This window comes from Oncorhynchus mykiss, chromosome 25 (genome assembly GCF_057628025.1).
Source record: "Oncorhynchus mykiss isolate SJ-2025 chromosome 25, ASM5762802v1, whole genome shotgun sequence".
NCBI classification, from domain to species: domain Eukaryota; kingdom Metazoa; phylum Chordata; class Actinopteri; order Salmoniformes; family Salmonidae; genus Oncorhynchus; species Oncorhynchus mykiss.
Genome location: NC_143046.1, coordinates 66,183,337 through 66,206,492, shown reverse-complemented (window position 1 = coordinate 66,206,492; position 23,156 = coordinate 66,183,337). Strand labels below are relative to the sequence as shown.

The 23,156-nt window shown below is 41.2% G+C and overlaps 1 protein-coding gene and 1 long non-coding RNA gene across 3 annotated transcripts in view; one reads left to right on the top strand and one right to left on the bottom strand.

Annotated features, from left to right (window-relative positions):
• Positions 1 to 8,435: 8,435 nt before the first annotated feature.
• LOC149972100 (uncharacterized) lies at positions 8,436 to 9,659 on the bottom strand. Its single transcript, XR_016491534.1, has 2 exons — positions 9,494 to 9,659; positions 8,436 to 8,992 (listed from the first exon to the last, which is right to left on the bottom strand). It is a non-coding gene; the product is annotated as an uncharacterized LOC149972100 (long non-coding RNA).
• Positions 9,660 to 10,419: 760 nt separating this feature from the next.
• The window catches only part of LOC110505544 (intraflagellar transport protein 43 homolog A), a 30,965-nt gene continuing 18,228 nt past the window's right edge, over positions 10,420 to 23,156 (top strand). For both annotated transcript variants that reach the window (XM_021584838.3, XM_021584837.3), the window contains exons 1-3: positions 10,420 to 10,552; positions 10,852 to 10,956; positions 21,781 to 21,851. In XM_021584838.3, coding sequence (XP_021440513.1) covers positions 10,508 to 10,552; positions 10,852 to 10,956; positions 21,781 to 21,851 — 221 coding nt within the window. In that variant the 5' untranslated portion in view covers positions 10,420 to 10,507. The remainder of the gene's footprint in view (positions 10,553 to 10,851; positions 10,957 to 21,780; positions 21,852 to 23,156) is intronic.

The following is a 23,156-nucleotide window of genomic DNA, read 5'->3' as shown; positions in this document are numbered from 1 at the left end:
TTCCTCCAAAACGCAACTATATTTTACCCAGGTATATTGCCCACTTAGCTAGTTTAAATTAAGAAATATACTGTTGTTTTAATGAACCACTAGCTTGTGCTAGGCATGTCTTATTGACCTCACGTTACGAGACCAAGCTAGCCGTTTGTAGTAAAACAAATCCTAGCGCTGACACCTTGTGGTGATAATGTTGAACTGTATATGAATTACACCAGGATGATACATTACGTGAAGCAAACAAATATTGAAATTATGAAATTAAATCAACTGGACCCTAAAATATTCCTTTCTGCACACCCTCTTGATAGTGATATGTGCTAATAATGTCTCTCTCCTGAGCATGTCATCCTAAGGATCCGCCCCATTTTTTTCAAACTTTTGACCTACCCAAATCTAACTGCCTGCAGCTCAGAACCTGAAGCTAGGATATGCAGATTATTGATACCATTTGAAAGGAAACACTTTGAAGTTTGTGAAAATGTTAAATTAATGTAGGAGAATATAACACATTAGATCTGGTAAAAGATCATTCAAAGAAAAAAACTTGTTTTTTTTATTTTTTATTTCTTTGTATCATCATCTTTGAAATGAAGGAGAAAGGCCATAATGTAATATTGCAGCCCAGGCTCCGTTTATATACACTGCTGCCACTAGATGGCAGCAGTGTATGTGCAAAGTTTTAGATTGATCCAATGAACCATTGCATTTCTGTTCAACATTTTGTATCAAGACTGCCCAAATGTGCCTAATTGGTTTATTACTACATTTTCAAGTTCATAACTGTACACTCTCCTCAAACAATAGCATGGTATTCTTTCACTGTAATAGATACTGTAAATTGGACAGCACAGTTAGATTAACAAGAATTTAAGCTTTCCGCCAATGTCAGATATGTCTATGTCCTGGGAAATCTTCTTGTTACCTGCAACCTCATGCTAATCACATCAGCCTACGTTAGCTCAACCGTCCCGCGGGGGACCCACTGATCCTGTAGAGGTTTTAAGGTCTACCTTCATTACAAGGGTTGGGCTTGCACAAATACATTTTCTGACGGCATGTAAAGGGAAAGGGAAATGGTTAACCTAGTCCATTCTCCAACTGAATCTATTCAACTGAAATGTGTCTTCCGCATTTAACCCAACCCCTCTGAATCAGAGAAGTGCACAGAATCTATAGAAGTAAAATCTGGTATCCTTCAACATGGTTGGCCTTGTTAATTGTCCTTCAACATGGTTAGCCTTGTTAATTGTCTAAGAAAAAAAGAAAAACCCACACACTGATCTTGTATCAAACCAGACTTGTATTTTCTTTCAAGTTATTAGCAAATTATTAACACACACACGTTCTCAGATGTGTGAGTGCTTTTCCTATTTCTACAGTATCATTTTAAATGGAGAAAACATATCAGCAAAATGTAAACAATGTGTGAGGATTTGCAAATCCTGTTTCCGTACAGAAATGACAAGCCACGTGTACAAGTACATTGGACATGCCCACAAGGCCAATAATAATCCCATCATGTCTGCATTGTGCATGCATGCCATAAATAATCTCACATCCACTGTAACCAATAGTGGAGTCAAGAAAAACATTCCCTGGAGAGTGACCACAATGAAGGTTAACTTTTACATGGGCTGCAAAGTAGCTATGTAATGTATGAATTCCATCCTTGTATGGCTGACTGGGCCAGAAATCCTAATCAGAAACACTTGTAGCCATACCAACCACTAGAGAAGGAGGACAATAAGTGTAGCAAAATGAAGCAAATCAGGGCAAAATTAGAGGACATCATCCAGCAGCCAAGATGCTTACAGCATTAAAATATAGATTGGTTCATGATAGACTGGAGGAGACACTACTTCAAGTCTCAGGGTGGATGACATTACATCACAGTGGCTACCAGAATTTATCTGCAGTTCACCTCTGCTGCAGTTCACCTCCTCCTATGCCACCAACTCTGATCTGAGTCAATGTAGCATAATTAAATTAGATTGACTCAGTTCACAAAGTCTGCTCTGCTGGCTGCTGAGATTGATGAGGAGAAGGAGGTCAGTAAGTGTAGCTGAAGGGTGAGTGTGCTGAGGTTGATAAGGAGGAGGTCAGTGAGTGTAGCCAAAGGGTGTGTGAGTTTTCACAATTACTGACATTTAATCCTAGTAAATATTCCCTGTCTTGGGACAGTTAGGATCACTACTTTATTTTAAGAATGTGAAATGTCAGAATTATAGTAGTGAGAAGGATTTATTTCAGCTTTTATTTCTCTCATCACATTCCCAGTGGGTCAGAAGTTTACATGCACTCATTTAGTATTTGGTAGCATTGCCTTTAAATTGTTTAACTTGGGTCAAATGTTTCAGGTAGCCTTCCACAAGATTCCCACAATAAGTTGAGTGAATTTTGGCCCATTCCTCCTGACAGAGCTTTTCAGTTCTGCCCACACATTTTCTATAGGATTGAGGTCAGGGTTTTGTACCTTGACTTTGTTGTCCTTAAGCGATTTTGTCACAACTTTGGAAGTATGCTTGGGGTCCATTGTCCATTTGGAAGACCCATTTGCAACCAAGCTTTAACTTCCTGACTGAGGTCTTGAAATGTTGCTTCAATATATCCACATCATTTTCCTCCTCATGATGCCATCTATTTTGTGAAGTGCACCAGTCCCTCCTGCAGCAAAGCACCCCCACAACATGATGCTGCCACCCCCATGCTTCACGTTTGGGATGGTGTTCTTCGGCTTGCAAGCCTCCCCGTTTTTCCTCCAAACATAACGATGGTCATTATGGACAAACAGTTCTATTTTTGTTTCATCAGACCAGAGGACATTTCTCCAAAAAGTAGGATCTTTTTCGTCATGTGAAGTTGCAAACCGTAGTCTGGCTTTGGTTTTGGAGCAGTGGCTTCTTCCTTGCTGAGCAGCCATTCAGGTTATGTCGATATAGGACTCGTTTTACTGTGGATATAGATACTTTTGTACCTGTTTCCTCCAGCATCTTCACAATGTCCCTTGCTGTTGTTCTGGGATTGATTTGCACTTTTCACACCAAAGTACGTTCATCTCTAAGAGACAGAATCCGTCTCCTTCCAGATTGGTATGACAGCTGCCTGGTCCCATGGTGTTTATACTTGCGTACTATTGTTTGTACAGATGAACGTGGTACCTTCAGGCATTTGGAAATTGCTCCCAAGGATGAACTAGAATTGTGGAGGTCTACAATTTCTTTCTGAGGTCTTGGCTGATTTCTTTTGATTTTCTCATGATGTCAAGCAAAGAGACACAGAGTTTGAGGGTCGGCCTTGAAATACATCCACAGGTACACCTCCATTGACTCAAATAATGTCAATTAGCCTATCAGAAGCTTCTAAAGCCATGACATAATTTTCTGGAATTTTCCAAGCTGTTTATAGGCACAGTCAACTTAGTGTATTTAAACTTCTGACCCACTGGAATTGTGATACAGTGAATTATAAGTGAAACAATTGTTGAAAAAATTACTTGTGTCATGCACAAAGTAGATGTCCTAATCGACTTGCCAAAACTATAGTTTGTTAACAATACATTTGTGGAGTGGTTGAAAAACGAGTTTTAATGACTCCAACCTAAGTGTATGTAAACTTCTGACTTCAACTGTATTTTAATTTAATTACTCATCCATTTATTTGTGTATCATATTGTGAATACGACTTATATTGTTGGAAAAGAAGACCGTATTTCCAGTGATGATCTTGAACTGGGTCTTGGGAGAGGGATGTTTTTCAGGAAGTTGCCTCAGACCCCAGCTAGAACTAAAGATGTTGTAGATTCACAACATTTTTGCTCTACTCAGGCGCCTAACAACACACCTTCAGCTCCTGTAATTATGCCTAGTGACACCCCCTCAGATAGTTCAGAGGTGGCCAATCCTGACTTGGGAAATCTTATCACACAACTCGCTCATCAGATAGGACAGTCTATATCAGCTCAAATTAGGAAGGAAGATGAGGGGAAGGAGGATAGAGGAGCACATGCTCAGAGCTCCAGTGCAGGTTAGACATTGACTGACACACCTTCCCTTAATTTATCTGGTGTGAAGTTGGTCATGCAGTCTGACATGAGAGAACCTCCATGTTTCAGAGGGGAGGGGTCTGACAAGTACTCAGTACATTAATGGGGGGAGCTCATCGAAGCTTACCTGAGGAAAATGGGCGTGCCGGTCATAGAACAGTCACAGGAGGTCATGTCCACGCTTATGGGAAGAGCTAGAGACGTCGTAAAGATAACACTCCGCAGCAAAACATCTCTGAAACCTCACGAGAACTCTAAAGTGATAATAGATATAATGAGACAGCATTTCAGTGAGGGAACATATTCATCTATGCCTCTTCATGATTTGTATAACACTTTGCCCATACTAAGGGAAAATGCCATGGAGTACTGGATCCTTCTGAGCAAGGCAGTCGATGTGGCTGATGAGTGTTTGAGGAGACAGGGTCGGAACATTGAGGACTCCAGCCAAGAGGTATCGATGATGTTTGTGAAATACTGCCCAGATCCTTCTCTTTCTGAGGTTTTAAACGTTCAAAACAGCTGATAGGTGGACGGCAGCTGAGATACAAGAACGTCTAGAGGAGTATCAGTCTGAAATGAAAGCCTGAATGTTGACCAGGTCAAAGCGCCAGGCTGCTGTGAGACACATATCCAGATGGCTGTACTTGAAGATGAAGTGACAACTTGTCCCGTGTCTCCTAGCCAGAGTGAGGTACTTGTCATCTCTCACTCCAGTGTTTAATTGCTATATTGTAATTATTTTGCCACTATGGCCTATTTATTGCCTTACCTCCCTTATCCTACCTAATTTGCACACACTGTTTAATATAGACTTTTTTCTATTGAATTATTGACTGTATGTTTGTTTGTTTGCTCTGTGTTGTTGTTTGTGTCGCACTGCTTTGATTTATCTTAGCCAGGTCGCAGTTGTAAATGAGAACTTGTTCTCAACTAGCCTACATGGTTAAATAAAGGTGAAATAAAAAAATAAAAACTTGTCACACCCGCTAATCAAACTGAGGGAAAGTGCATGCAAACCTTGATAAGCCTACTTGATCGTGTGCTAACGCAGAACACTCAGACAACAGTAAGACCGCAGCACCCACCTAACCAAGGTTACTCTTACAGGAAATACTGCAGGTGTGTTACGGTACAAACCACTCTACGCTTGCACACTGTAGAAGGGAGGGTCTGTGTTTGTCATGCAGTAAATACAATGTTTTATTGTATTTTATTCTAAATTGTGTAAATGCTGTGATGTCATCAACGGGATTTTTGCTCAGAGCATGATGAGGAGAGGCAAATATACTTGTGTATGGGAGTCCAGAAGGCACTATTAACCTTTACCTTGTATTTGTATCCATTTCATGCAGTCATTAAAAGAGAGACAGAATTGTGTCCAGAGCCTTGTCTTCTACCTACACCTCACCAGAACACAACGCAGAAAGGTACCGGTACAGTACCGGTTACATTAGCATAGATATGTAGCTGTTTACAGCCGCAACGGGAATGGCTCGTTTTCAAACGCACCAGAAGTTCTTTGGATTCCAGTGTTCACTTCCGCTCCTCCAAAAGGAGCTAGCATCCCTCATGTTGCAGTGATGGCTTTCAGGGCAGGCAGATTTTTATTTAGGTGCCCAGCCATGTAGCTACATGTAGCTGTGTTGAATCTAGCTACTGCACACAGCTTTAACTATCTATCATTTTGCATTTGCATTTAAAATGTATACTGAACAAAAATATAAATGCAACATGAAACAATTTCAAAGATTGTAACTCAGTACAGTTCATATAAGGAAATCAGTCAATTGAAATAAATTCATTAGGCTCTAATCTATGAATTTCACATGACTTGTGTTACGAACCAGCTCATATCGCGTAACAAAGAGGGAGACAACGCATTTCATAAAGAAATGACAAACATATTTATTAAATAAAGTAAACTATATCCAAGTAACAATGGTGTGTGAAGTCAGTGGCTCCCAGACACACCCGCTGGGAGGCCAGGCCCAGCCAATCACCACCACATGGTCTGCTATTGTGAGGCCGTCTGGACCTATTGACAAATTCTCTAAAACAATATTGTAGGCAGCTTATGGTAGAGAAAGAACATTCAATTCTCTGGCAACAGCACTGGTGGACATTCCTCCCATCTTCATGACAATTGCACGCTCCCTCAAAACTTGAGACATCTGTGGCATTGTGTTGTGTAACAAAGTTGCAAATATTTAAGTGTCAAAAGGTCTGAATACTTCCCGAAGGCACTGTAAATCAATACAGTAAGTATTGTGAAAAAGACCTCTCAGTACCTAGTATAACTTAACTCGCTAGGAAATAAACAGAGCCCAGGGTTCTTACCTACATATATATTTGTATAGAAATAATTAATGATGAATGATACACTTGCAAACAATCTCCAATACACACAATACAATTTTAAGATAGCACCCGGGTTTAGATTTAGGCTAAACTGAACATGTTAATTGGCGTCGTTGGAGCTCAAAAAAACATTATGCTAACATGCGCGCACGTTGATTTTGTCCACACACACCAAACATGATCAGAACACGCATGTATATACTATATTAATTTGGGGACAGATCGAAAAGCATTACACATTTATGGCAATTTAGTTAGCTAGCTTGCTGTTGCTAGCTAATTTGTCCTGGGATATAAACATTGGGTTGTTATTTTACCTGAAATGCACAAGGTCCTCTACTCCGACAATTAATCCACAGATAAAAGGGTAAACAGAGTTTGTTTCTCTTCCTTCAGGCTGCTTCTTCTTCTTCTTTGGACTTTATATGGTGGTTGGCAACCAACTTTAAGGTGCATTACCACCACCAACTGGACTGGAATGTGGACCTCAGTTCATCTTTCAGTCCCCCACATGGGTATATGCTCCTAAAAATGAATGAGGAGATGTTCAAGTTCTATTTTAGCCCCTGGCTATGCAGACGCTCATTGACCCGCGCGAGCAGTGTGAATGCAATGATTGAATCACATGTATGTGTACATTTATTTTGCAATGCTCGCGCACGTAACGCGAGTGGTGTGGTCAGCATGTAACCCCACAAAGTTACTCATGGTTTTGTAGAAACCCCTTGAAAGCAACAGTTCCAAGGCCGTTGCCTATTTATAATCAAATTGGCAGAAAGTGCCCTGCATGCATCTGAAAAACGATGTTGAGTGTCAACAAAGCCCTCACATTCCCTCAGACCAAAACTGTCCTCGCCAGCTCCCGATCAGATGAACCCAAACTACATTAGCTCCTGAAGCCCCTAAAACCTTTGTCAATCCTGCCATGCAGCAAGCGAATTGAGACTACCCGATCGCTAAAATACTAATGTCACACAGACAAAATGGGAAAAAAAATCCAGAAAATCACATTGTAGGGTATTTAACAAAGTATTGCGATAAACTTTTGTTATTGACCAAATACTTATTTTCCACCATATTTGCAAATAAATTAATTAAAAATCCTACAATGTGATTTTCTGGATTTTTTTTTCTCATTTTGTTTGTCATAGTTGAAGTGTACCTATGATGAAGATTACAGGCCTCTCTCATCTTTTTAAGTGGGAGAACTTGCACAATTGGTGGCTGACTAAATACTTTTTTTTTTAAATATACAATGGTGTAGATGTGGATCATGGGAAAACCATGGTTTTAACCTGTATTATACATTCTACCATAGTAATGCACAATTATAATATATTGTACAACAAATTATCATATGTTACCATCTTTATTAAGTGTGCTTTACCATAGTACAATTGCAGTATAATGCATTAAGTAAATCAACCCCCTAAGGTCAAGAGGTTGGTTGGTATTATATTGATTAATTTACGTATTTGTCTGTATGCACGCCAGTAGCTTCACGTTTCGTTTGTGCTTGTTTGTTTTGTTTGGTGAGTTTCTATTAATTAAAATATGTGGAACTCTACGCACGCTGCGCCTTGGTCCAATCATTATGGCGATCGTGACATTGGTATAAATGATACCATACCATGGTAATATTTAGGTACAATGGCAGAACCATGGTAGTACCATCATAGTTCAAGGCTAAAACCATGGTACACTTCCATGATTCAGACTATGCCATGGTATAAGTGAAAGTACCATAGTAGTACCATGCTATGAATGAAAATACCATAGTGGCGCTTAGCAGTGTGGGGCCTAGCAGTGTACAAAGTACTTAAGTAATAATACTTTAAAGTACTACTTAAGTCATTTTTGGGGGTATCTGTACATAAGTAATTATATTTTTGACAACTTTTACTTCACCACATTCCTAAAGAAAATAATGTACTTTTTACTCCATACATTTTCTCTGACACCCAAAAGTACTAGTTACATTTTGAATGGCTAGCAGGACAGGAAAATGGTTCAATACGCAGGGAGTCAGGAAGCAGGTGCAGAAGGTGAGTTTAATAATAAAAAACATGAAGAATATCATAACCAATACTGCCTGAAGGCTACTGAGGCCTAAATAAAGGGAGAGAAATCAGGATGATAATTGAAGTCCAGGTGTGCGTAACAATGGGGAGCAGGTGTGCGTAATGTGGGTTGCCAGGACCAGTGGTTAGTAGACTGGCAACGTTGAGTGTTGGAGCGGGAAAGCAGGAGTAGGTGTGACAGTATCCCCCGCCTGACGCACGGTTATAGCCGGAGGACGACACTGGCCAGGGGGACGGCCACGAGGGTGATGAGTGGGCCGGTCCGGACGGAGTAGGTGGAAATCCAGGACGATGTTGGGATCAACTCTCCTCTGGACCATACCCCTCCCAGTCCACCAGGTTCTGGAGCCAACCCTCACAACGTTGGGAGTCCAGGAGGGACCTGACGACATAGTTAGGGCTCCATTGATATCCAGGGGAGGTGGAGGGGTGTCGCAGGGGACGGCACCAGCCAGGGGACCGGAAGGCCATAGTGCCGGAAGACCTGCTGGAACAGTGCCTCAGCGACCTGGAGAGCGGTAGGGAGACCAGAGAAAGGGATAAAACATCAGGATTTAGAGAATCTGTCCACAACAACCATGATAGTAGTGAAACCATCAGAAGAGGGTAGATCAGTGACGAAATCAATGGACAGATGAGACCCAAGCCGCTGAGGCACGGGAAGGGGAAGGAGTTTCCCTGCTGGAGCGTGCCGGGAAGATTTAGTTTGGCCATATACGGAGCAGGTGTTGACATAGCGAGCGATGTGCGGGTGATACCTGGGTGTCCAGCGACGAGAGATGTTTGCACCCAGGTCAACAGCCCATTCCTTATCCCCATAGCCTAGTGAATGTCCATATCTATGTCCCAAAGCACGGGGGCAACCACTCGGGAGGGCGGTATAATTGGTGCACTCAGGACAGGAACTTCTCCCAAATTGTAGAGACTGGACAGGGCATCGGCTTTGATGTTCCTTGAACCTGGGCGATATGACAAGGTGAAGTCGAATCTAGTGAAGAAATGGGCTCACCTTTCTTGGCGCGGGTTCAGCCGCCTCGCTGTCCGTATGTACTCCAGGTTCCGATAGTCGTGAAGGAGGAGAAATGGGTCCGTGGTGCCTTCCAGCCAGTGTCTCCACCCCTCTAATGCAAACGTCACCACCAAGAGCTCCCAATCGATGACATCATAGTTCCTCTCTGCAGGAGACCGTTTTTTTTAGTAGTATGCACATGGATACAATTTCTGTGGGTTACCCTGACATAGGGACATGACGGCCCCTATGCCCAATTCTGAAGTGGCCACCTCCACCACAAAGGGCAGTGTAGGATCTGGGGGTTTCAGTAACCTTCACTTTCTCTGTTACTTGAGTAATTTTCTATTAATTTAGTAAATTTCTATTAAGGTGTCTTTACTTTTACTCATGTATGACAATTATGTACTTTTATCCACCACTGGCGTCTAGTGCAGTTGCTAGGGGAAAAAGGTGTGAAAAAGGCCCTAAAAAACTTTGGCAAGTAGCAGGGAGATAAGGTAATATTATGAAACTGGGCTCCATGGCAGAGGCAATTAACTAGTTTTATATATATAAAAAAATATGTTTCCAGCCTAGATGTAGGCTACAGAAAATGTCCTCAAAAGTAAAATAAAAGTTATACTATAGGTAATCTGAAGTTACACAGGAGTAGAAATACCTCCTATCACTGGTATGCTAATTTATGCTAATGCCTCATTAGCATAACAGTGATAGGAGGTATTTCTACTCCTGTGTAGGTAGGGTTATAATTACATTTTGTCTGATGTGTCTCTGTCTATTGGCCACTTCTACCCAATGATGGGTAGCCTCAGCATCTACCAGACCAGAGTTTTTGAAAGTTTTGGATGTAGCTCCATCATGTAATTTTGGCTTGCCTCTAACGTCACGCTCCCTGCCACTCGAGCATGGACCATTTACGCCACTCCCCCTTATTGGTGTCACCATGGAGATGGTTGCGGTGTGACGCTCCTGGTCCCCAGGAAGTAGCTCCATCTGTAAACGCACGGGGAAATGGACGATAATCTTCAACTCGGTGACAGTGGAGTTGTAAAGAATGTAAGTGATTTACGATTTCAACTTGTACACAGAGTCTTTACATAATAGGTAACGTTAGTAATGTTTAGAATGTCATTGCAAACCTTGAACTTGAATTATGGTTTCTCTCTTGTCGAGGCAGCCTTTTCCAGGCAGCTACTTAGCTAGCTAAAGCGTTAGCATTGCCATCCAGCTAACTAAACACCGCTTTACAGCAATTGTGTGATAAAGTTAATATTCAACTAATGCTTCAGAGTTACGACCGTGTTCATGTCATTTTATGATAACTTTTAGTGACTCGAATTATGATATTCACTCAGGTTGCAAAGTTAGGTCGACGGGCTCGCCAGGCTGCAGAGCAAACATCTTCAATGGAGGAGTATCGACACGTCAGGAAATCCTCTTCTTCTACGTCGATGGGAGAGGTAGCTATGATTTATGATTGACTATCAGTGTTGCTTGTAATGTTTTATTTACCTAAAACCAAATATCATATATTACTTGTCATGGCCATTAACGTCACTGCATACACTCCACCTAAATACATGTGAATCATTTCTTATGCATGAACCAAGGAAGAGGAAGAGGTATTGTATGAGGGCACTTAAGTAATGATATGGCTTGGCAGTATTCATTTTATAACCCTACAGAGTAACTTTATACCACAAGAACATATACTGTACCCTCATAGATTGAATCCATACACATTACATATGATTTGAATGTAGGCATTCTACATTCTACAAACTCAGCTGTCACTGGGTACCTCACACTGTGGTAGTAAGTTACTTCATGTTGTGTTCAAGGGATGTACTGCTCTATTCTGCTTTATAGATGTAGGCATATTATAGTACAGTTGTTCCTTTGGATACTGCTACTTTTATGTAAAATGAGTTTGAAGTGGATCCTGCACAGTGGTATAGTGCTATTATTATTTTTTAGACAAGGGAGCGCAAAAAAAAGTAAGTGATGTCATCATTTCCTCAGTTTGTACCGACAGATGTAGCCAATTGAATTGCCTATCATAATAGAATATCTATAAAATGGATCCTCCAATTGCAACATTTGCATATGTTCACACATACAGTATTGTCTAAAAAAAAGGTTAATACTCTCAAACACCAAATTAGGTATATGCTACCTCGTTTCAAAATAGGCCATCATCACTGTCAATCATGAATGATAATTCTTCATTCTTTGTATTCCCAGTTTCATGGGAATGTGCATTTAGGTCTTCTTGAATTATGGTTTCGTGAGCGAATTAGAGCACATGGTGTTAACAAGCTATTAGCCTTTCTTGTATTTCGTTTCAATCAAAGCATATATCCTGCTGAGTGGCACGCTCTGTTGAGATTTGGCGCATTATCTTTTTTTGGGACCATTCATCTTCAGCTAACAATGTTTTTAGTGTAACAGTAACATTGTAGGCCTACTATGCTATGGTATTATATTCGGTTCTGTAATGTAAAATGCTAATGAATCATTATGTAATCTTACAAAACATTGAATCAGCTTTGATCTACTAAACAAGCACCATTGTGAGAAGTGATCATTAAGCAATAAGGCCTGAGGAGGTGTGGTATATGTTCAATATACCACGGCTAAGGGTTGTTCTTAGTCATGGTGCAACGTGGAGACACAGCCCTTAGCCGTGGTATATTGGCCATATACCACAAACCCAAGAGGTGCCTTATTGCTATTATAAACTGGTTATCAACATAATTAGAGCAGTAAAAATAAATGTTTTGTCATACCCGTAGTATATGGTCTGAAACAGTGGCTTGTGAAAGTATTCACCCCCCTTGGAATTTTTCCTATTTTGTTGCCTTACAACCTGGAATTAAAATGAAATTTTGGGGTGTTTGTATCTTTTGATTTACACAACCTGACTACCACTTTGAAGGGGCAAAATATTTTTTATGGTGAAACAAACAAGAAATTGAGCGTGCATAACTATTCACCCCCCAAAGTCAATACTTTGTAGAGCCACCTTTTGCAGCAATTACAGCTGCAAGTCTCTTGGGGGTATGTCTTTATAAGCTTGGCACATCTAGCCACTGGGATTTTTGCCCATTCTTCAAGGAAAAACTGCTCCAGCTACTTCAAGTTGGATGGGTTCCGCTGGTGTACAGCAATCTTTAAGTCATACCACAGATTCTCAATTAGATTGAGATCTGGGCTTTGACTAGGCCATTCCAAGCCATTTAAATGTTCCCCTTAAACCACCCGAGTGTTGCTTTAGCAGTATTCTTAGGATCATTGTCCTGCTGGAAGGTGAACCTCCGTCCAAGTCTCAAATCTCTGGAAGACTGAAACAGGTTTCCCTCAAGAATTTCGCTTTATTTAACGCCATCCATCATTCCTTCAATTAAGACCAGTTTCCCAGTTCCTGCCAATGAAAAACATGTTTTTATTATTGTTTTTATTTCTCCTTTATTTTACCAGGTAGGCTAGTTGAGAACAAGTTCTCATTTACAACTGCGACCTGGCCAAGATAAAGCCTAGCAGTTCGACACATACAACAACACAGAGTTACACATAGAATAAACAACAGTCAATAATACAGTAGGAAAAATCTATATACAGTGTGTGCAAATTAGGTAGGATAAGGGAGGTAAGGCAATAAATAGGCCATGGTGGTGAAGTAATTACAATATAACAATTAAACACTGGAATGGTAGATGTGCAAAAGATGAATGTGCAAGTAGAGATACTGTGGGTGCAAAAGAGCAAGATAAATAAATAAATACAGTATGGGGATGAGGTAGTTGGATGGGCTATTTACAGATGAGCTATGTACAGGTGCAGTGATCTGTGAGCTGCTCTGACAGCTGGTGCTTAAAGCTAGTGAGGGAAATATGAGTCTCCAGCTTCAGTGACTTTTGCAGCACGTTCCAGTCGTTGGCAGCAGAGAACTTGAAAGAAAGGCGGCCAAAGGAGGAATTGGCTTTGGGGGTGACCAGTGAGCTATACCTGCTGGAGCGCGTGCTGCTATGGTGACCAGTGAGCTGAGTTACGACTGGGCTTTACCTAGCAGAGACTTGTAGATGACCTGGAGCCAGTGGGTTTGGCGACGAGTATGTAGTGAGGGCCAGCCAACGAGAGCGCACAGCTCGCAGTGGTAGGTAGTATATGTGGCTTTGGGGACAAAACGGATGGCACTGTGGTAGACTGCATCCAATTTGTAGAGTAAAGTGTTGGAGGCTATTTTGTAAATGACATTGCCGAAGTTGAGGATCGGTAGGATAGTCAGTTTTACGAGGGTGTGTTTGGCAGCATGAGTGAAGGGATGCTTTGTTGTGAAATAGGAAGCTGATTCTAGATTTCATTTTGGATTGGAGATGCTTAATGTGAGTCTGGAAGGAGTGTTTAGAGTCTAACCAGACACCTAGGTATTTGTAGTTGTTCACATATTCTAAGTCAGAACCGTCCAGAGTAGTGATGCTGGACGGGCGAGCAGGTTCGGGCAGCGATTGGTTGAAGAGAATGCATTTAGTTTTACTTGAATTTAAGAGCAGTTGGAGACCACGAAAGGAGAGTTGTATGGCACTGAAGCTCGTCTGGAGGTTAGTTAACTTCTTAAGGTATAGGGGGCAGCATTTTCACTTTTGGTAAATAGCGTGCCCAATTTCAACTTCCTGCTACTCATGCCAGGAATATAAGATATGCATATTATTAGTAGATTTGGATAGAAAACACTCTGAAGTTTCTAAAACTGTTTGAATCATGTCTGAGTATAACAGAACTTATGTAGCAGGCAAAACCCAGAGGACTAACCGTTCAGAATTTTTGTTTTTGGTCTCTGTCTGTTCACTGTATTCTCATTGGCAAATTATATTTCTTAGGAACCTGTTTTCTGTTCCTACCGCTTCCACTGGATGTCACCAGTCTTTGGAATTTGGTTGAGGTTATTCATTTGTGCAATGAAGAAGTAGGCCATCTAGGAACTGGGTAACACTGTTGAGAGTGCGCAAGATGTGAAAAGTAGCGTTGGTTTGTTGTCTTCCTGTATTGAACACAGATAAACCTGTCTACAATTTGTTTGATTATTAACGATTAAAAATACCTAAAGTTGTATTACAAAAGTAGTTTGAAATATTTTGGCAAAGTTTATAGGCAACTTTTGAAATATTTTCGAGTTTTTTGGAAGCTGTTTTTTTCTGGATCAAACGCGTCAAATAAATGGACATTTGGATATATATGGACGGAATTAATCAAACAAAAGGACCAATTGTGATGTTTATGGGACATATTGGAGTGCCAACAAAAAAAGCTCGTCAAAGGTAATGCATGTTTTATATTTTATTTCTACGTTTTGTGTAGCGCCTGCAGGGTTGAAATATGCTACCCTCTGTTTACTATTGTGCTATCATCAGATAATAGCTTCTTATGCTTTCGCCAAAAAGCCTTTTTAAAATCTGACATGTTGGCTGGATTCACAACGAGTGTAGCTTTAATTGAGTATCTTACATGTGTGAATTTTTTTTAATTTGCCGCGCTGCATTTTCCCTGTTTTTTGCCCAAGAGGGACACAACCGTCCCATATACCATAAGAAGTTAACACAGTGTCCAAAGAAGGGCCAGAGGTATACAGAATGGTGTCATCTGCGTAGAGGTGAATCAGAGAATCACCAGCAGCAAGAGCAACATCATTGATGGATACAGAGAAGAGAGTCGACCTGAGAATTTAACCCTGTGGCACCCCCATAGAGACTGTCAAAGGTCCGGACAACAGGCCCTCCGATTTGACACGCTGAACTCTATGAGAGAAGTAGTTGGTAAAGCAGGCGAGGCAATCATTTGAGAAACCAAGGCTGTTGAGTCTGCCGATAAGAATGTGGTGATTGACAGAGTAGAAAGCCTTGGCCAGGTCGATGAATACGGCTGCACAGTAATGTCTCTTATCGATGGTGGTTATGATATCGTTTAGGACCTTGAGCGTGGCTGAGGTGCACCCGTGACCAGCTCTGACACCAGATTGCATAGTGGGGAAGGTACGGTGGGATTCGAAATGGTTGGTAATCTGTTTGTTAACTTGGCTTTCGAAGACCTTGAAAAGGCAGGGTAGGATGGATATAGGTCTGTAGCAGTTTGGGTCTAGAGTGTCTGCACCTTTTGAAGAGGGGGATGACTGCGGCAGCTTTCCAATCTTTGGTTATCTCAGACGATACGAAAAAGAGGTTGAACAGGCTAGTAATAGGGGTTGCAACATTTTCGGCAGATAATTTTAGAAAGAGAGAGTCCAGATTGTCTAGCCCGGCTGATTTGTAGGGGTCAAGATTTTGCAGCTCTTTCAGAACACCAGCTATCTAGATTTGGGTGAAGGAGAAATGGGGGAGTCTTGGGTGAGTTGCTGTGGGGGGTGCAGGGCTGTTGACTGGGGTAGGGATAGCCAGGTGGAAAGCATGGCCAGCCGTAGAAAAATGCTTCTTGAAATTCTCAATTATAGTGGATTTATCGGTGGTGACAGTGTTTCCTAGCCTCAGTTGAGTTTGTGCTACAGGATGCACATTTCTGCTTGAAAAAGCTAGCCTTAGCATTCCCAACTGCCTGTGTATATTGGTTCATAACTCCCCTGAAAAGTTGCATATCACAGGGGCTATTCGATGCTAATGCATATACGCCACAGGATGTTTTTGTGCTGGTCAAGGGCAGTCAGGTCTGGAGAGAACCAATATCTGTTCCTGGTTCTACATTTTTTTTTGAATGCTTATTGAAGATGGTGAGGAAGGCACTTTTAAAGAATAACCAGGCATCCTCTACAGACGGGATGAGGTAAATATCCTTCCAGGATACCTGGGCCAGGTCGATTAGAAAGGCCTGCTCGCTGAAGTGTTTTAGGGAGCATTTGACAGTGATGAGGGGTGGTCGCTTGACCGTAGAACCGTTACGGATGCAGGCAATGAGGCAGTGATCGCTGAGATCTTGGTTGAAACAGCAGAGGTGTATTTGGAGGGCAAGTTGGTTAGGATGATGTCTATGAGGGTGCCCGTGTTTACGGATTTGGGGTTGTACCTGGTGGGTTCATTGATAATTTGTGTGAGATTAAGGGCATCAAGCTTAGATTGTAGGATGGCCGGGATGTTAAGCATGTCCCAGTTTAGGTCACCTTGCAGCACGAGCTCTGAAGATAGATGGGGTGCAATCAATTCACATATGGTGTCCAGGGCACAGCTGGGGGCAGAGGGTGGTCTGTAGCAAGCGGAAACGGTGAGAGACTTGTTTCTGGAAAGGTGGATTTTTAAAAGTAGAAGCTCAAATTGTTTGTGTACAGACCTGGATAGTAAGACATAACTCTGTAGGCTATCTCTGCAGTAGATTGCAACACCGCCCCCTTTGGCAGTTCTATCTTGTCGGAAAATGTTATAGTTAGGGATGGAAATTTCAGGTTTTTTGGTGGTCTTCCTAAACCAGAATACAGACACGGCTAGGACATCCGGGTTGGCAGAGTGTGCTAAAGCAGTGACTAAAACAAACTTAGCGAGGAGGCTTCTAATGTTAACATGCATGAAACCAAGGCTTTTACGGTTACAGAAGTCAACAAATGAGAGCTAGGCACTGTAGGAGTGGAGCTAGGCACTGCAGGGCCTGGATTATATGGGGCGGCAGGGTAGCCTAGTGGTTAGAGCGTTGGACTAGTAACCGGAAGGTTGCAAGTTAAAACCCCCGATTTGACAAGGTACAAATCTGTCGTTCTGCCCCTGAACAGGCAGTTAACCCACTGTGCCTAGGCCGTCATTGAAAATAAGAATTTGTTCTTAACTGACTTGCCTAGTTAAATAAAGGTAAAATAAAAAACCTCTACCTCACCAGAGGAACAGAGGAGGAGTAGGATAAGGGTACAGCTAAAGGCTATCAGAACTGGTCGTCTATTACGTTTGGAACAGAGAGCAAAGGGAGCAGGTTTCTGGCCGCGATAACTTAATGCTGCCACCACCATGCTTCACTGTGGGGATGGTGTTCTCGTGGTGATGAGAGGTGTTGGGTTTGCGCCAGACATAGCATTTTCCTTGATGGCCAAAAAGCTCAATTTTAGTCTCATCTGACCAGAGTACCTTCTTCCATATTTTTGGGGAGTTTCCCACATGCCTTGTGGCGAACACCAAACGTGTTTGCTTATTTCTTTCTTTAAGCAAGGCTTTTTTTCTGACCACTCTTCCCTAAAACCCAGCTCTGTGGAGTGTACGGCTTAAAGTGGTCCTATGGACAGATTCTTTATTTTGCACGCCCAATTTTTCAGTTTTTGATTTGTTAAAAAAGTTTGAAATATCCAATAAATGTCGTTCCACTTCATGATTGTGTCCCACTTGTTGTTGATTCTTCACAAAAAAATACAGTTTTATATCTTTATGTTTGAAGCCTGAAATGTGGCAAAAGGTCGCAAAGTTCAAGGGGGCCGACTACTTTCGCAAGGCACTGTATGTTCTTTTTGAATTGGCCTAGGCTATTTGCTTTGGTACATCGTTGTCCGTTCTATGTCTTCGGCTGTCATGAAGAGAGAGGATAGATTTGAGTTAGTCTTGTGAGTCTGTTTGTTCAGCGCCGTGTACTAATCTGCACTTGCTCCTGGACCCTCATCTTGCAGTCACATAGAAAATGATTACAGGCATAAGTGCTTTCAAAATTATATATATTTTTTGCTGAGTTTAGTTATTTTTCATGTTCAAATAACTCATCATAAGCTAAAGATAGGTCTTCATCTTCAAAGATCAACTGCTTTTGTATCGTCTTTGTCATCAGTATTTATCCTCATTAATTCCTAATTACATAGAGCGCTCTGAGTGTTCTTTTTGGTAGCAGACTGTAAAAGCAGGATTTACCCAGAGTAATTTAATACTGTTAATAAGTTGCCACATTTGTCATTCATTTATCCTCCCTGGTTCTTGTTGAAATATTTTTTCTTTACTTTTTGCATGAAATTACTTGTTCAGCCTCAACCTCCCAGCTTAATACCATCAGCCAGCCTCCCCTTCCTCTGTAGACGCTGACATTCACATTTATAAATGGGTTTACTGAAGGAACCAGCCATGAAAGATGTTTTCCTCTTTCATGTCGAAAGTAAGAAATTCCTCCTGACCAATATGTCCTTTGCAGACCCAATTTGGTAATGAGAATGTTGTCCTTTTTTTCCAAATTCATTTGTCTGCTGCCTACCCTTGTGTGCTCTGAGGAATTCATTCATTCAAGTGCTGGTCCCCAGCTCCCCGGGCCCCGGTCTCAGGACCACAATCCAAATTCAATTCACTATTTTCAGTACTATTTTCAGAATGAAAGAATGAGAGGGAGAGGGTCATTTTTTTCATGTGAAGCTATTTTAGGTCAGACTCGCAGTCCACCCGGGCTGTCCTCTGTGTGGCAGTTCCCACACTCTGCTCCATATGTTCAGGCTCTATTATTGGACAGGAGTTAAAACCATAATAAGCATCACAATGGTTTGCATACAGACGGCAAGATGTTGTGCATGCCATTCCTAAGTATTTTGTATGTGGGCTTAGTGAGAAGGCATGTGATCTTTGCCAGAAACATGCATCTATCTGTAGCTTGGTATAGTGCATAATACAAATGACAGAACACTGATCAAATATAGAATTAGAATACTAGAATGGCAATGAACCTTCTTATGATGGTATAAAGGTCAGCCATTTTGGTCAGGGAGTTGGTAAACCATGGTTTGCCAGTGCTGTGATAAGATATTGTGCAAAATAATGACTTTGAAGAATGTTTGTTAGCTACCTAGCCAGTCAGTTTTAGAGGAATGGTTCCATTAAGTTTTAAAATCTACTGCCTATATGCCAACATTCCATTAAAACAATGCAGTCAATCACTGGCTGAAATCAGTTGATGATGCAACAAGTACTGATATTGTATCATATAATAGCACTCACAGCTTTCCAAGAAAACAAAAATTGAGACATTTATGGCCTGTTCACATATATTTTAGATGCTATTTATACAGAACATGTATAAAACCTGTATAAACTATTTAGAATTGTATGATAATATTTTAGGTTGACTAATTCTATTACACAATTTCTTACTTTTATTTTCCCATATAAAATCAGGATTACGCGTCTGCCATTTATTCCAATTGACCCTTCTCTATGCCCCACCCCCCTTGGTTACTGTTGCAACCTTGGACAACATTTTTCCGGGAAGCCTAATTCCCCCTTCTAACCACTGGCGAAATCCGCTCACAATGATTTCAAACTCTGTTTTTAATACACAATTAAATTAATAACAGACTACTCTTGGCTAATCAGGAACATCTTGGGTATGTTGTGGTGGACTGTCATTGTTTGTAGTGTGGCTAACCTCTTAATGGCTCTGAATGCACTGTGCATGCAGTTAAAGCTACAAACCACTTTTGGAGCCAATCGTTTGCTGATGTTGACAGCAGATGAGTTATATTCCTAATATAGCCGATTAAGCTAAGCTAAGTTTGGATACCAACGCATTCAAGGGTTTTTCTTTATTTGTAATATTTTCTACGTTCTACAGAATAATAGTGAAGACATCAAAACTATGAAATAACACACATGGAATCATGTAGTAACCAAAAAAGTGTTAAACAAATCGAAAATATATTTCATATTTTAGATTCTTCAAAGTAGCCACCCTTTTCCTTGATGACAGCTTTGCACACTCTTGGCATTCTCTCAACCAGTTTCACCTGGAATGCTTTTCCAACAGTCTTGAAGGAGTTCCCACATATACTGAGCACTTGTTGGCTGCTTTTCCTTCACTCTCCAGTCCAACTCATCCCAAACCACCTCAATTAGGTTGGCGTTGGGTGATTGTGGAGGCCAGGTCTTCTGAACTCTGTGAAGCATTTATTTGGGCTGCAATCTGAGCTGCACTTAACTCTAATGAACTTATCCTTTGCAGCAGAGGTAACTCTGGGTCTTACTTTCCTGTAGCGGTCCTCATGAGAACTAGTTTCATCATAGCAGTTGATGGTTTTTGCAACAGCATTTGAATAAACTTTCAAAGTTCTTGAAATTTTCCGTATTGACTGACCTTCATGTCTTAAAGTAATGATGGACTGTCGTTTCTCTTTGCTTATTTGAGCTGTTCTTGCCATAATATGGACTTGGTCTTTTACCAAATTGGGCTAACTTCTGTATACCACCCCTACCTTTTCACAACACAACTGATTGACTCAAACACATTAAGAAGGAAACAAATTGCACAAATTAACGTTTAACAAGGCACACCTGTTAATTGAAATGCATTCCAGGTGACTACCTCATGAAGCTGGTTGAGTGAATGCCAAGAGTGAGCAAAGCTGTCATCAGGGCAAAGGGTGGCTACTTTGAAGAATCTGAAATATAAAATATATTTTGATTTAACACTTTTTTTGCTTACTACATGATTCCATATGTGTTATTTCATAATTTTGATGTCTTCACTATTATTCTACGATATAGAAAAAATAAAGAAAAACCCTTGAATGAGTAGGTGTGTCCAAACTTTTGACCGGTACTGCACATTTCGAGAGAACTTTATATTAAGGGGCTAGCTAGCGTTAGCAACATTTGGCGGTCAAAGAATGAGACTGAGAGCTAGCTAGTTATTTGAAAAATACTGCAACTGGCTCTGTATTTCAGGAATTACAGTGGCAAGTACCCCAGGTGCACAATTATTTAGCCATTTTAAACAATTTTTTTTTTTTAAAGAAAACTTGTTTTTTTTCCCACTGCCCTCACTGGCTTTCATGCGTTTCAAACATGAGCTTGTCTGAGTTGTCGGACTCAAAAACAGTTGCTATCCATTGGTTGCCCAAAATCCTGGGGCGGGGTTTAGCAAAGACTCAATTAGAGTGGTGTGAATTTCACGCTGACCAATAATACTGCCATTTTCACCCCATTCTGGAACTTTTAGGGGTTATGACATAGTTCCTATGGTAATTTGAAAAGATCTCTTAGATAAAATAGTCTCTCCTCAGTGATATGGGATACCAAGGGTTACTTGGTCTGTTGTACTAGCCTACAGCTCCAGAATACAGTTCCAGGGGCAGTTGTCTCAAAATGTATCAGGGTCTGCTCAGTTTTGGAACTTTCCTTTTACTTTATTTTTCTGATTAAGCTTGACAGAAAGCATAATTTCACATGGATTTAGAGACCATGTGAAAGACTATTTTGGACCCCTTTTCCTCCTTCTGTATGTTTTCAGCCGAAGTGTAGAATTTAGCCTAATAGTTTAAAGAAGTTGTCTGTTATGCCTGTCATTAAGGATCTCTCTAACCTCAGGTACCCCCTCCTAAACCAGCCCGCAGGCAGGGCGGCTGGGCTGAGGAGACTTCTGGATCTGGATCAGCCAAGTGAGTATCTCCTTCGATCTACTCACCTCCAGCCTGTAGACTGGGTAACTCCACCTCAGTCTCCAGAATGTGTCTCTGGCATGCGTTTGAGATTGGGAGCAATGTTTTTTTGTTACTAATGATCTCTCATGCTGAAACAGAGAATAGGTTATTTATCAATGCATATTTTTTTCTACTTTGCGCTCTGAAGGGAGCCTATCTGAGTAGTGAACCCCACAAATCTTCTTCAGCTGAGAGGGAGGTGGCAATTGACATGTTTCATGTATCAGCCACAGGAGGGCACTGTTAGTCAGTTATCCACTTCATCACAGGGTTGGCCACTTTATCACCTCTTACAATGGCTGTCTAACCAATGCATGCTCGCTTTTAAAGGCACATGTATGATTATTTCCAACTACAAACACATGGAATGTATTGAACAAAATAATTACTCCCTAAAACAACACATTTAGGCTCCATCCCAGTGCCTTCCCTTAGCCCTCCCCCTCATTTTCAAGTGTTCCTCAGTGGGAGAGTGGCACTCAACCGGAGCAGCTAGTGGTAGGGAGAGCTACAGTGCCTTGCGAAAGTATTCAGCCCCCTTGAACTTTTGCGACCTTTTGCCACATTTCAGGCTTCAAACATAAAGATATAAAACTGTATTTTTTTGTGAAGAATCAACAACAAGTGGGACGCAATCATGAAGTGGAACGGCATTTATTGGATATTTCAAACTTTTTTAACAAATCAAAAACTGAAAAATTGGGCGTGCAAAATTATTCAGCCCCCTTAAGTTAATACTTTGTAGCGCCACCTTTTGCTGCAATTACAGCTGTAAGTCGCTTGGGGTATGTCTCTATCAGTTTTGCACATCGAGAGACTGAAATTTTTTCCCATTCCTCCTTGCAAAACAGCTCGAGCTCAGTGAGGTTGGATGGAGAGCATTTGTGAACAGCAGTTTTCAGTTCTTTCCACAGATTCTCGATTGGATTCAGGTCTGGACTTTGACTTGGCCATTCTAACACCTGGATATGTTTATTTTTGAACCATTCCATTGTAGATTTTGCTTTATGTTTTGGATCATTGTCTTGTTGGAAGACAAATCTCCGTCCCAGTCTCAGATCTTTTGCAGACTCCATCAGATTTTCTTCCATAATGGTCCTGTATTTGGCTCCATCCATCTTCCCATCAATTTTAACCATCTTCCCTGTCCCTGCTGAAGAAAAGCAGGCCCAAACCATGATGCTGCCACCACCATGTTTGACAGTGGGGATGGTGTGTTCAGGGTGATGAGCTGTGTTGCTTTTACGCCAAACATAATGTTTT